The sequence below is a fragment of the Danio aesculapii genome, chromosome 10 (assembly GCF_903798145.1).
Source record: "Danio aesculapii chromosome 10, fDanAes4.1, whole genome shotgun sequence".
NCBI classification, from domain to species: domain Eukaryota; kingdom Metazoa; phylum Chordata; class Actinopteri; order Cypriniformes; family Danionidae; genus Danio; species Danio aesculapii.
Window position 1 is genome coordinate 14168953 of NC_079444.1, and position 15882 is coordinate 14184834.

Below are 15882 nucleotides of genomic sequence, written 5' to 3' on the forward strand. Positions count from 1 at the left end.
CACAGCGGAAAGTTTATTAAGGATGTACCGCTCGATTGCATCTCACTATAGTTGTTAAACGTGATATTTAATTCATTTTGTCTCTATCTAACGACTCTTCAGTCTTTTGAATCTAATCAGGTAACGTGTCACAGTGTCAGTACACTGCTTCAATCTTTCGCTTTAACGCTTTAAAAGCTTGTAGTAATTTTAGTGAAAATCTCAGATACTGTTGGTTGGTTCCTGTTGGTTGTGTACCTTTTTTTACCAACCAAGTTTGTCAACGCCATTATAACGACACAGATCACTCTGCTGATTCATGCCAGAGTCCTGCGGAAAAAGTGATTGACAAGTGGCAATTTGTGTGCAACTTATCTGTATTTATTTATGATTAGTTTATGGGTAAAACAGAGACCATGCGGGTCAGGTAGTTGAAATGGTAGGCTACAAATAATTAATTCGTTATGAATTATTTACTTATTCATGAATAATTAATTCACCTACACCTATGACGATGATGCCATTGTCCATCGCGTTATTTTACACTAGACATCGCACAATGCCAAATTGGTCGACATCGTCCAACCCTAGTTTATTGCATGTCAGAATGTCACAAGACAACGTTGCTACAGCATTCTCACATCTTACATTTCTACGTTGTAACAATGTAACGAGCACGTAAGTGGCGATGTTGCCTTTGAAAAAAAATGCAGCGTTGTACAGACATCGCTACAACGTAAATCTGTTATATAGTTCATGAATATTTACTTTATATTTCTAAACTTTTAAATCAAACATGACTTGTCAAAGTTTGTTTATATCAAAACATAGGCTACAAACATTTTTCCGTTCTTATTTTATTTGAAGAACTGAACACTGCTATGAATAAAAGACAAATTAGCAATGTTTATAGTTATTGCAATTACGGCCACCGTAAGACCATTAAACTTTCAAAAAGCAGAGATAAACTGCTTTATTTTCACAAACCGTTAGTAGCGCTCCACTGAAAAATATCGAAACACAGTAAGGCTTGCATTTAGTACAAAAATTACATTTTGTTTTAGTCACTGTACATGCACTTGTTTACTACAACTATATATTGTTTTATCATTAATCAATAATCATTCTAAAACCCCCAAATCCATCTGTCCATTGTTTCAGTTGATTTATTATTCTTCACTTTATATATAGGCACACTGACAATTCCAAGAAGCATTAGGTTTTGTTATTTCAGATGAGAAACAAAGCCTCATGCTTCATTTTTTTTCCCTGCGCTACTTTATCAGGAAATGTAAACAATAAATGCTGTTTTGGCTTTCATGTGACAAATCGCTGTACAGGCGGCTCAGTTCAAACATCAGCAGAGCACAAATAAACATAATCATTACTTCACATTCACTGGCTATACATTAGGGCTGCGCAACATGACAAAACAACAATATAGACAAAATAAAAAGTCTATTGTTTTAGGTACTGTCTAACGATTAATTGTGATTAAGTTCATAATTACTAAATTTATCTGTGCGCACTGTGTATGCATGACTATATTGTAGGGGTGTTAAAATTAATTGCTTCTTCCGTGCACCACGATGCAGATGGGGGCAATTCGATATAGATCCTAACTGGTTGTCAACGGCTCCAGTTGGTGTTGATTGTCCTGTCTCTACACATTTGGTAAGTGATCGATCAGTGGTCTGTTTGTTTGTTTATTCAGATGGCAAAGTTAGTTTGTATCGTCAGCAGTACTCTTTCAGTGTTTAAAGACATACCTTAGTCAAAATGATTTAGTTACTAAGTTTACAGTACGTTAATATCACTACAATATTATGGACTGAAAGATCCGCTGTAAATGTTGCTCTCCGAGTGTAAACATGTAAACACAGCAATCAAACGATTACTGTCATGTAGGATTTTCGCTGCATTTTGTGACAGGATAGGTCTAGTCTATACACACACGACTTTCTGAAGCTACGTTACCTACCGAGTGCATCTAAGTTACAGAGAAATGTGGAGGTTTTTTTCTCCCATTCGCTGTTGCGGTATCAAACAGTCTATTAAAACTACACTCTTCCAGCAGTTCCTTGCATCCAATATCTCGTTTGTCATGGGGGCATGCATGAAACTTTCCAGAATGAAAGTGAAAGTACCAAACTGCAGTCAAAGTCGAAAAATAATCATTTAGCAAGTAATTTGATTACTGATGTCCATGTAAACACAGTCATTGTCTTTCTCCTCTGCGTCTGTGTGATTGTTTTGCTTCTGTGAAAATCAGCGCATGCCCAAACAGAAACTCCCATTTTTATGCAAAACATTCCCTCTTTCCCTCCCCCGACACTCCCACCTAAACAGAGCTGGACAAACCCACTTTCCTCCGGACTTTTTCCAAACTAGAGGTGGGATTTTATTTACTCGCCCTCGCCTCCTTCACCATAGTATTCCATCACGACATAGCACAAAGGAGATAAATGACGTCAGAACGTAATAAGCGGTTATGATCTATTACTGAACCGATATCTCCACCCCTAATATATTTTATATAAAATAACATTTTTTTTAATTTTTATAATATATTTATATAATACTAATTATATGTAAATGTATTTATTTTGTATTTTATGTACAGTGAGTGTGTATATTTGCACATATATACATAGATGTACAATACACACAGTACATGTATACATTATGTAAACACAGATTTTTATCTTGGATGTGTATGAACATTTTTTCATGGGGTCACAAAATACACTGTTTATGGTTATATTTCTTCATAATTAAGACAAAGACATGAACAATTGCATTATGAGAAAGGTGCATTAAAAGTAAAATGTTTACATTAAGCAATTTATTATAGATTTTTTTTTTGTTGGGTTCATAATCATTAGTTTTGAAAAAGTGTTTTATATTTCATGAATATTTACTTTATATTCCCAAACTTTTGAATCAAACATTTGCCCTTAAGTTTTAAATAAGTGAGAAATATGATCACATATAAATGAATAAATTACTAGATAATACATTAAAATATAAAAAATAAATTGACTTTTACATTTGGTCGATATATATCATTATTAAATGACGCAATTTACAGAAATGGTACCATATTACAAAAAAAAAATCATTATAAAGATATAAGACAAGCTCTATCTTGACATTTGTCATATCACCAGCCCTAGCATGAAATAAAACCCATTAAAAGAGTTGTTAAAACAAACAACTCTTGTACTTGCTTAAGTGATTCAAAAGCAGAAATAAGTCAATATTGGAGCTTATGAATGTTGTGTAGCTTCAGATTTTCCTATTAGCAAGAAATATGCACACAATTATTTATTTTTGACTTGACCTCTGTCTTAACAGCTTAATATATAACAATGGATTGATAAAATTGTCGTAGTGTAATCCTGGAAATAAACAAACCAAACGGCATTTAAGAGAACACAACCACTAGACAAAGAGGGCTGTTCAGAAGCACTTCAGTTCAGTAAATGCACAGATTCAGTCTTGATCAACAGCCTCTGCTTTGTGTTGTGATGGAGTATCGTAGCATGTGCTGCAGACGAGACTATACAGCAAACAACAAGTTGTAAAAGTTGTTTTCAATGTGCAATCAAAATACCCGTTTATTTGATGCTATAGTGACTGCATTAGCCACATAATTACCAAAAGTTTAAATGGATTATGATCGGGCCCACATGATACTTCTGTAGGTCGTCATGCAGTCTATTTCTTAAAATATGTGAATGTATGTAAATATTAATTTATCCAGCTTTTTATATTTACTTCGGTTACATTACAGTCAGGGCTTGACATTAACTTTTTTGATCACCAGCCACTGTGGCTAGTAGTTTTCCAACGTTACTAGCCACTCGCCATATCCACTAGCCGCAATTTTGTTGTTTGGAAAATATATTATATTTGCATAAATTTGACTTTGGCATGCTAAAATTACTTTTTATATTATTTGTTTCTATTTTATTTATACTTGTGTCTTTCATTCATGTTTATGTAAAGCCCTCTGAATTGCCACTGTTTATGAAATGTGCTATATAAATAAACTTGCCACGCCTTTTATTAATTTTGTGTTATGTCCACATGCCTCCTCATTAATTTAAGTTTTTTGTGTTTCGTGACCTTTGGGAAATGGGTTGTGGTTTCAAAGTGCTGCATTGCAATTAGTTTTATTTCACATGACATTTTAAGGCTCAACACTAAGGATTTACCAATCATTTCTATGGCCACACCAAACTAATTAATTCCTAGCCACAAATTTTAAATAATGCTTCAAAACAAGCAAAATATAACAAACATTCCATGTGCGATAATGAGAGGATAATCGCATGCACACAGTTAATGTTAGGCACATTAATAATCTTAAGATTTAGAATAATTAAGAATAGTTAAAGTGAACGCTGGAACCACTGCTACTTTATTAAAAAATAAATAAATAAATAAATCACAAGCTCTTGAAAGTAGAAGGACTGTGGGTGCATTTTTCCAGTCTATTTCAAAGACAAACAAATCGAACCAGTTGTATTTCCAGGCACGGTTGCTTTGTGCAAAGAAATGTGATGCGCATGCGCGCGGGTGCTTTTAAGCACTCGCACACATCACCAGCTGTGCGAGCGACACTGTCATCAGTGAGCAAGGATCGCTTGTGTCGCTCCGTGCGCCTGATCATCCCCTCATTTGGTATTCACCAGCTTTCTTTTGTTCGTGCGAACACTTATTAGACGTGCTGCTTCTCGATTCTAAGATCACAATTGCACGCATACTGTCAACGTTTTGTCAAACTGTCTGTCTAACAGCTGTCTGTCTAACCCGCCACAGCTGAAATCTACCCGCATTTAGTGGGTGTTAATGTCAAGTCCTATTTACAGTACAATTCGCAAATGTTTAGATGTTTGGATTGTGTACAATACATTCACAAATTTCAATGTATTGTTTTGTTGTTATATATTTTTATTTAATATAGTATTATATGCATTATATATAATATTTTATTTTAGTGTAAATACCTTCTAATAGTATTTGCACTGTAAACCTTAAATAAAAATAATTATCTTATTGGTCAAGTTTCAGCTACTATACACTCAAAATCATTCCACAAAAATAAGCGGATTTTTTTTTTGTTTGTTTTGTTTTTACAAATTTCTGCCCCAAAAAAGCTAAATTCAGACACTTATTCACTACTTATAAAAAAGTAATTGAACAAAATAATAAGTTAATTGATTTCAGCAATAGAAGAGTAACTTAAAACTGCACCAATACAAATTTAAGACATTCTGGACAAAATTCTGAGAAAAATCTGATCAGAAAGATCAAGGCTCTTGAATAAAAGTTCTGAAAAGCAAATTCATTTGTGCATAATTCATGATGCCAGCGAACAAACACAGTGTTAGCTCTGTTTCATTCGGCTCTCTTAAAGGTGCTGTAAGTTTGACTCTTCTAAAGCATAAAAATACCATAATGTGTTTGCAGATATTTAAGAAACATGCCAAGTGAGCATTCGTTTATCTGAAAAACAATGCTGAAGTCAGATATTCTGCTTTGAAAATGTGCATTGCATGGCGGAACGTCTGTCTTTGTTTTGGTCATTTAACCCGGCCAATGGCAGTTTAGCCAATTATATTTCAGCACCTCGAGTTGTCTTTATTCATTCTGTCAGAATGGCTCTCAACATTTGCATCAGTGACCAAAAAATGCGACCTAAAGTGGACAGTAGCAGACTCCAAAATGAAACGCAGATTCAGTGTTCAACATGAGGTTATTATTTAGCAAATAATATAAATATTACAACCGTAAACATTAGGTGAGCATGTTACATTGTAACCCCGTGTCCTAACAACATGCTACGTGACGAGATTTGCAGTGATAAGCAAGTTGGCTGTTTACACCAAATGAAACAGAAATTTAAATGCAGCCATTCAGAAGCCGAGAATAGTGCACTCACTGCACTCCAACAAGATGGTAAGGTTTTTAATATAATTAATACATATTAAACCTCTTCAACATTATTAAATTTACATGCTGAGTCACTGATAAGTGTTGGTTTGCACAGTCACAGTCCTAAAGTTCAATTTCAAATGTTTATTTTATTTTTAAAATCTGTGGTAAGCTATCTGCTGCTGCTTTCAGTAAATGGCAATAAATGTCATGTAAAAAGGCATTCAACTCACATTATTAGCATTTAACACTAAATAAAGCACCTGAGGTGATCATTGCCAGTTTTCTGTTGTTCAGCTCCAAGAAATAGAGGCCGTTCAAGTGTTTCCCCTAGGTTTACAGTTTTGGGGGGTTGCAGCGCGGCTGCTGAGACTGACACCGACACAAGGAGTCATGATGTTAAATTTTTTAAAATTATTTTAACGCATTTTTTGGGATCACGAAGCAGATATAAATTTGCTAGAGACTCGCGGAGCTTCCGGGACAGGTCATAAGGTTGGATGAGACACTAGATAGAGGCGATAGCTCTACTCGCGTCACTGCAGCTCAAACACTGAAAATACAATGGCTGCACTTGCAACTAAAGCACATCACTCACGCGAGTCTCGCCAATACACTGTAAACAGAGGTTGCACCACATCTGTATATAGTTTAGCTGCTGTGACGAGAGCGAATCGATCGCTCTGGCCCCCACACTTGACTTCAAGGGGGGTGGGGAAAGCCGTTGGGAGGGAGGGGCGCCCCCCCTAATATAATGGTAGGGGAAACACTGCCGTTTCTAAAATATAAATTTCTCCTTTAATATGAAAAACATTCCTTCTATCTCTTGTCGTTGCTTTTATTTAGGACACCATTTAAATCAGCCTTTAAGCTCAACAGTCAGTCACACGGTTGGTGTCGTCAATCTGGCAACCTACGTATATTTTGATCCAGGAGTGCTATACCTAGTTCAACCACTGGGTGTCAAACTTACATTGTGCACCTTTAATGACAGACAAAATACAAACAAACATGCTCATGTCAATATTATTTACTGTCGTCATGGCAAAGATAAAATAAATCAGTTATTAGAAATGAGTTATTAAAACTATTACGTTTAGAAATATTTTGGAAAAAAAATCTCTCTATTTAACAGTAATGGGGGGGGGGGGGCAGGGGGGCTAATATTTCAGAGGGGCTAATAATTTTAACCTCAACTGTACATTTACCACCCATATAGCTTATTCTAGATGAGTACATAAAAAGCAAAATAACTTTGACTTTTGTTCTCCAAGTGAAACAAATAAATGGCTGATTTTCCAGAAAATACAGTAAACAATACACCACTCATTCTGGTAATACAACCCATTCATTCTCTTCTTAAAAGATTTCAACAGAGTCCCTGTGTATTCAAAGTCATAAAGGGGAATAATAACACTTTGTGTAAGTGAGACGTATCGAAATTGCCATAAATGAACATCTGCCCTGTGCCTTTTATACATAAACGTTTCCACCCAACAGATCATTAGGTGTGAAAAGAGCCCTTCACACTTAAGCAGAAAAGCATGTGCTATGATAGAAAATACGACGAGAGTGCTAAATTTATCCTCCATAGGTGAAGCGCGAGACTCAATTTAAAGAAGTGTCACATTTCGCAGTCAAACGCCAGTGAGTCACTGCCTCGGTGCACGTTTAGGACACCGCCGAGGATCATCCACCCTAGATCTTTATTTTAGCCCGTCGCAGTCTCCCACGAGAGCCTATATTTGTCGCAATAAAGCCTTGTGAGTCTTTTGACAGCATGAACTCGTGGAAGTGGCTGTTTCTAAAATGAACAATGGCAGACGGGATGGGGGCATGTGAGAGCAAACGTTTGAGGAGCTCCAGCTCTGCAATGAAGTCATTTTGGCTCCAGATGTTAGTCGGGAGCTAATTTGAGGACGGCCCTGGAAAGGTCAGTTTTAGAGATCTGACAGGCCAAGGAATCACATGCTTTTTTTAGGACACCAATGGCACAGAAACTTCAAACTAGGATGTGCTGCATAATCACATTTTGATTTAAATTTAGTAATAAACTTAGTTATGATGAACTTTGTTAGTTGAATGCAGTGGATTTTAAGTGTTTACACGGTAAAAAGAGGATATATGACGCACAAAAAAAAAATTTTTTCCTCAAAATTGTTGCAAACAATTTATATGGGCTGAATTTAAACAAACAAACATGCAGTAGGTGATCTGCCAAAATGCTAACTGGTGGTTAGCATATTATTTTTAGACGGCAGGGGAGGGACTGTGTTTCAAAGCCACGCCTCCTGAAATCGTAAACGCACGCACACACTGTGACACGACAGCAGACAACCGACTAGTTCATGTCATTCGCCAGTTAGAAATATAGTTAGTGGTTGGCCGGCGGCGTGCAGGAATTACACTCATTACGAAGCCATACGTACATGCTATTTCAGAGCGAATATTCAGAGTAGCATGGTAACAGTAAAGGGAGGCTGTTAATGTTCAAAAATGAATATTTATATGTGAATATAAAAGCAACTTCAGCTCAGTAAAGCAGGCTAGGTGGAATAACGCTATTTACTGATGTCTTGTTATTAAACTAAATAAAAATCTACATTATCGATGCTATGAAAGTACCTTATGAAACTGAAAATAGTCAATCTTTCACCAGGACATTTCAGTGGTTAAACAACACTTCTGTGCATATAACCCAGTCATAACACAACACCATGTACATTTTTCAGTCACTCTTTCAGCAGGTTACATTCTGCCAGGAGACAAGAAGGCTAACAGTCTTATTATTTTTATCATTGCAAGAGCAAAAACAAAGTAAAAAGTAATATGAAATGCTTTTATACAATAATTTAATAAAGTTAATATTACATGCAATACCACTATGCTGTTTTTTTACTTCACTTAAACAAATTAGCACCATTGTGAACTTTTAGAATGAGTTAATGAGCTATAGTGAAAGATCCAGAATAAAGAGTTGAAAAACAAAGGTCTTTTGGGATGCTTCTTGGTCCATACTCATTTACTAAAGCTATACATAAAGCTTCTAGACATTATTTAACAATATTGCTTCCAAAAAGAAAGAAATCATAAATAAATTAAAAAGTAAAAGGATTTTTTGGGTTTGATTTATTTGTTAATGTTTATGGAAGTCTCTTATGCTTCCAAAAGCTGCATTTAGTTGATTAAAAACAGTGACATTTTATAGTGTTTTCCTTTAGCAACTTCAAAAAATAATTTGTATGCATTTTAATACAAGAACAGATTAAAAATTTTTCCTGTTTACTGTTCAAGAAACATTTCTGTTCTTATTGTCAATGTTGAAAACAGTTTGTTAAAAAGATGTTAAAAATATTATTATTTTTATTGCGATTAAAAAAATATGACAAATGTCATATCAACAAAAGTCTGTGCATTACTATAACTTAATTAAGTTTTAACTAAATTTAAGTTACTATTTTTGTCAACTGTATTGATGGAAGAAATGACAAGTTTAATTAAAATTTGAAAGCAGCAAGAAATAGTTTTTACAGTGTAGTGAAAATACAATTATTCCACAGGAATCTTTGAACACAATGCTATTTTAAGCAGAAATCTTTTTACCATCATTTTTTACCCTTAATTTAATGCATCCTAGGGCTGGGCAGTATATAGAGTTCTGGGAATATGTCGATATGATTCCCCAACGCGATGCGAGATTATCCAATACCTTTCATATCGATATGGTTTGAGGCCACACGTATGCATCCTCCGCGAAACAGACCACTCCAAGGTAGCATGCGAGCTCCTCTTGCACAAATGAGCGCATGCGCAAATGAATGATTCACTCCCTGAGTCATTCAAAAGATTTGATAAAAAACGAACAAATCATTCAAGAACGACCCATCATTACACGCGACATGGAGGAACATGCAGTGCTGGTGTTGTATTGAAATCTGACTCCCAGGACTAATCTGACTCCCCCTCGCATGCATGCGCGTCACACAGCACCTGCAGCCGTCACAGCGGTTAATCAGAAACCTTTTATTGATAATTTCTACCGCAATTGACAGCAAAAACGAACATAGAAGCCTTGCCAATTTGACAAGCAGCACCTGAATGTGTTTAAAATAATTACAAATGCCAAAATGGGAAGAATTTATACCGCATTTCGAAAGTGAAACCACCTCATATTCACTGGTCTGTTATTGCATATTGACTTCAATTCCGATGATATTCTAATCATTGTGTTTATTTATTTATTTATTCTGTTTATTTGATTTATTTATTTTAGCCCATTAACTGGAGGATGTGATTTGATTTGTGTGTGTGTGCCTATAGTGTACAAACAGTTGGTAGTTTAAACGATTATTAAAACTTAAAAAATAAAATAAAAATACATGCATTTGTCTACCAAAAATTTCTTTTTTCCATTTTAATATCTGGCTTTAATATCTCAACAAATAACAATATAAGAATGATAATTATATGATAATAATATCAGGGAGGGGAACCCCTGGATGTTTCTCATTACGCGTTCTTCAGCGGTCTTGCGTCCTCATGTAACGTCATCATCAGATGCAAAAGTTCAGTTCCAATACTCAAGACCGCAAGAACAGAGGACGCGTAAAACTTCCCGGATGTGTTCTGGATATCGAGGACGCACCGATGCAGACTTGAGCATCGATCTTGCTCTAGAAGTCCCAGAAGTCATTGCGACTGGAGGTGGGAAGCGCTGCATTTTATTTAGATTTATTATTAAAGTTCAGAGATATCACTTATTTACCTCAGGAGTTTCCTTAAATGAAACTGTAAAAGTAAATATTACCATGAACATCTTAATAAAGGAATAAACCCATTAAGGGTGTTTGTTTGCTGAAATTCGTATTAAAATCTGTTTTATTTATTGTGCAACTTACATTTATAATGTTTTTATGCATAGTATATATTTTGAAAAGAGGAAAAACAATAAATCGTTGTTTAAATGCTGTAATCTTTAAATAATTTTCCATTAAAAAACGAGTGAAAGTCATGTGACCATCAGGAAAAATGTAGCATCTCATTTCTCTAAGGCGTTCTCTGTTCTCGTGGTCTCCCGAGTTTGTTCTTCCGAGGACACCTGGCAAGACCAGTCTCCACAAGAACGCAAGTCCGATCTCTGCGTTCTTGGAATTGAGAAACAGCTCCTGTGTTGTGTTGCTCAAAAACTGCTTAATAAAGTTTTAATAAAGGCTTTGACTTTCAAGTAACCATTTATGGGAAAATACCGGATATATATCATATACTATCATTTATCCTAAAAATACCGAGATATGATTTTTTGCCCATATCGCCCAGCCCTAATGCATCAATGCCACATAACCGCATTCATTTAAACACCAAACCTTTGTAAACACAAGTCAAGGACTTTTTCAAACACAGCCCTCATGTCAAGAAACTCGTTCCTGATATTTACACGCAAGTTGAACATAAACCCATTTAACCTCATGCATTTGTTTAGTTAGATCAAAGACCTGCGATATCTGCCAGGGGAACCATCCTGTCGTGCACAGGACCAGCCATCTATGCTTAAAGGGGATGGTCAAACCCCCACCACATCCGCTGGAAACGCAAACAAATTAATTACGATTCTGTGGGCTGGAAACACCCAATGGAAGCACACCAACTGTGTCAACCACACAGGAAACTCCGATCCTCGCTGCAGGCTCACCGGACAATGAGGGAAAACCAAGCTGATGTTTCACAATCTGAGGCTCCGATTGCAAATCTTCCCATGTATATTAAGCAATCATAAATCTCATAAATAAAGGCTGCTCTAAGCACATCCAATAGATCTGTTTAGGGCAAGACACAACAGGCAACGCATTGTTTTGTTGTGCGCTGGTGAGATTGGAGATTTTGGCCTATTTTGCTTTTCAAAACATGTTTCAGAGCAGTGCAAAACATCCAGAACGCACTTGGGTTTTATTGCACGTCATATATTTGCATGTTAATTTTCTTTGAAAAAGTCTGTTTGACTTTGTACAGAAGGGACACACCGAATTTCTTAAAAACAAACAAAACTTTACAAACACTCTGAAAACACATTTATTTTTTATTTTTTTTAATTTAAGAAATATACTTAAGATTTGCACTTGGTTATTTTTTGACCAGAATATTCAGACATTTAGATATCAAAAATGCTTCTTGTAAAATTATCTATTATGTTATCAATGACAAAACCGCTTATTTAAAAAGATATTAACCTTAAGCTCCCATCGGGAGCTGAATCAGAAATTCTAAAACAATGGCAAAAACGAGCGCACTTCTGCACTGCAGAATAATGTCAATATATTGTGATATGAAAACAATTACAGCAGATGACTTGAATAGCTCTATTTGGAATGAAATCTTTAACTTTGATTGATATAATCTTGCAGAGGAGTGAATCAAAAGGAATTGCAAGCATAAAAAATAAGATGGAGCAGAGGAAAAAAGTTAAATAAGTCAGATATTCAGGTACAGTAAACCAATACAATACGATAAAATCATGATATTTTACTTACCATAATGAGATTGCATACATACTTATTTATTTATTTTTTGCCTTTTGGCCTTAAAGACTGCTGACGTACCAGGTTTTTTATTATTAATATTAAGGTTTAGTTATTTTTTTCCCCTTTTTACTTAATTTGCGTACTTTTAATGCTGCAAAATGTTACCCATGGAATAGAATATGGTATCGAATAGCAATATTTTAAAAGGTATTATATCAAAGTTTGAAATTCCAGTATCGTGACAACATTAGTGCATATTATGTGTTCACTATACAAAACCATTACAACATGATCGTTATTGGCCCGTGAACACTTCTTGTTGTCAGACTATTTCATATCTGTAACAAGAGGCAATTCAATCATAACTTGATCTTATAACAGCTATTGTAACATTATTTATCTATATGCAAAGCGTTTTGGACTCTCAGAAGCTATGGAAATACGTCAGGACCATTATTATCATTTACATCCCTCACACGTGCGAATTGACAAGCAAAACAACAACAGCGTAAACCAAAATTTTGCTTCAGACTTTTACTTCAGTATAAAGAAGTATTTACATCTGAAAGAGAATATGGAGTAGGGGAACAGGGGTTTATTACTGTGCTCCTTCTTTCACATCTTTCGCTCACAGTAAACTAAGGCTTAAAGGGGTTTGGCTAAGCAAAAATCACTCTGACATCAGCGAAAAACTGTCAATGCAGAGCAGAAGAAAATGGTTAAATAAAGATTAACAAAACAAGCTTTTTTTTTTTTTTTTTTTTTTTAAGAAAACTTGTATGGATTAATAGTTCACCTTAAGACTTATTATGTGCGCCAGTAAATTAAACATAAAATTTTGATTTCACACATAATTAAAATGACAGCATTTCCTTTAGATACTTCAATGTAGCTAGTTTGTGCAAATAGGGATCATTTTAACAATGCTGTCGTCCATTTTTAGTACATCACTGCCATGTAAACATATCTTTCTTCATCTTAAACACAAGTAAAACGAGCTCAAGGATCATTGAAAGGAAGCTGCTTTGATCTTTCAACAAAAAACAGTTTCAGTGGATGACTTGTCCCTAAATTATTCAGACACAAGAACATCTGCTTCAACAGCAGTGACAGAAACTGACACTGTGCAACACCTGTTGTTCTCAGCAGGGCTGTTTCCACCTGTAACGTTCAATCCATTAAAAAAGGCCTACATGAACAGACAATGACCAACGCTCCTATTCCTACCTGAGGGGAAAACGGCAGTAAATGAATAAGCTCAATGACGTAAAACAAGGAATCACAGACTCTGAATCCCAGTATAGCACATAAACACACAAGAAAAAACAAAACAACGCTGTGAAAAATGCTCCACACAATTGATTTATGTTGAGAAAACATGAAGAAATTAGGTTAACTCAGTTTTTACAAATTTAAGTTGATTGAACATAAAACAAGTTGTCCATACACAAAAACTGTGTTGTTTCAGCTCATTTTAAATAAGTAGTTTGAACAAACAGCAAACGTCAATTTATTCAGTGCGGAGGAAGTAAATAACAGAAAATCTTCTAAGAATTCTGTATGTGTGCAGAAGACACTTTAATTCCTGATTTCTTAAAGGTTTAGCTTCTCATATTTACAGTCTCAAAGCCTGCAGCTCCTATTGCATCAAATCCTGTGCTCGAAGTCTCCATTAACGTTGGATAAAGAAAAAAGCTGGCTTTCAACCTGCAGACGCGGAACTTTCTCGCAAGATTCACACTTCATCAATACACACACATCCCACACTCAACTAAACATACAGCTTTTAACCCCACACTCAAATATGATGTGAACATTAACCATCAAAATATAGCTACAAATGTCACAGGTCACATAACTGTCACTCGGAAGAACTGACGTGTAATTTAAAAAGGGGAGAAAAATTAAATAAAGATAGGCTATATATAGTCCAATGTAGGTATTTTAAAATAATAATAATAATAATAATAATAATAATAATAATAATAATAATAATAATAAACAAACAACTTTTCGCGTGTCTAAATATAAATCTTCCGAAAAACAAAATAATAAAAATCGCGTTGACAAAACAATCCTTTGAAAGCAAGCTGGACATCAAAACAAACCATTTCGTCCACACAAAACAAATCTTAATCAATACAAACGATTTAAACTTGGAGTTACATCCCGTAGTACAACTTTTATTCCTTCAGGAGATAATTTTTTAATAACTTTAAAAGTCACCTGCCCCGTGACTGTCACTTTTCAAACTTGCGTCACAAATTTCCTTAAACTTTCATACAAACACAAACACAGATAGATCTGTCAGAGGGAGCTTTATGCACATCTTTAGTCACTTTATACAGTTTCTTCAAACCCATCTGCGACAGACGCGCGTATCTGAAAAGTAGTTTTGCCGTTATTTTTACCTGTTTTGCGAAGCGTTCACGTCCACAGCAGCAGCAGCCCCTCCATGTTCAGCGCTCGGACTTTCACTGCTGCTTTTTAAAGAGCTTTTCATCCATTCCTGAGCACTTGTACACAAATTATTGCTGGTTTTGTCTCCGAGCTGCGGGTCGGCAAGGCTTTGCTGCAGTAAAGCGGTCTGGATCGAGCCGGGACCGGACACCGTGAGGAAGTGCAGCGCTGCGGTCCCGCTCTCGCATTTATCCAGATCCACACTCCTCACCTTTCGTCTCCACTGAGAGCTCTCACCCGCATTTCTCTTCACTTTCCCGCTGCTGTTCAGAGGCGTGGAGCCGTTGGAAGTGCCCTGAAGTCCGTTCCCGACGTTTGTGCCGCTACTGGAGTCTAATAATCCGCCTAACGACGACGTCCGGCTCCCCGCCGTCGCCATTTTCTGTCCTGAATTTTTGCCACTTAATAGATTCTATGAGAGAGGGAGTGGCGGGAATTTAGGGGAGGATGAAAAGGAGGGGCTTCGGGATGGATGGGAGGGGTGCTCTGAAATACAGGAGGGACCTAGGGACCCCTTTGGGAACATACTTACCTACGTGCACGGTGTCAGACAACTTTTTAAGTGGTCATATCATGATATTGAACTGTTCATGAGCATTTTAAATCAAGGTTAAAAGTATACTCTAACATTATTTCCTGACTCAAAAATCACAGTGCAAAGGGTTTATCACTTCTATTGCATTTAGATTTATGTTTTATTGCATTATAATGTTAAAACACAAACTTGCAGCATAAATAATCATTTCTATGCAGTAGTCAATAGATTACAAAAACAACAGGAAAAGCAAAACACAATAAAACTAAAAACACACAAAACAAACAATATATATAAACAAATAACCAAATAAACACAAGCATTCATATACATAGAAACCAATTACACAATAAAATAAAATAGGCCTAAACAATATGCCTCCTATTACAAAACTTTCCACAATTTCTCTCCTAGCGGCATCTTTTATGCAATAGGTTATTGTAATTTCAA

General features: G+C 35.7%; 1 protein-coding gene across 1 annotated transcript in view; it reads right to left on the bottom strand.

Annotated features, from left to right (window-relative positions):
- map3k1 (mitogen-activated protein kinase kinase kinase 1, E3 ubiquitin protein ligase) overlaps nt 1-15302 on the bottom strand; it is a 103556-nt gene extending 88254 nt beyond the window's left edge. The window contains exon 1 of the mRNA XM_056466396.1: nt 14849-15302. Coding sequence (XP_056322371.1) covers nt 14849-15276 — 428 coding nt within the window. The 5' untranslated portion in view covers nt 15277-15302. The remainder of the gene's footprint in view (nt 1-14848) is intronic.
- Nucleotides 15303-15882: the final 580 nt, after the last annotated feature.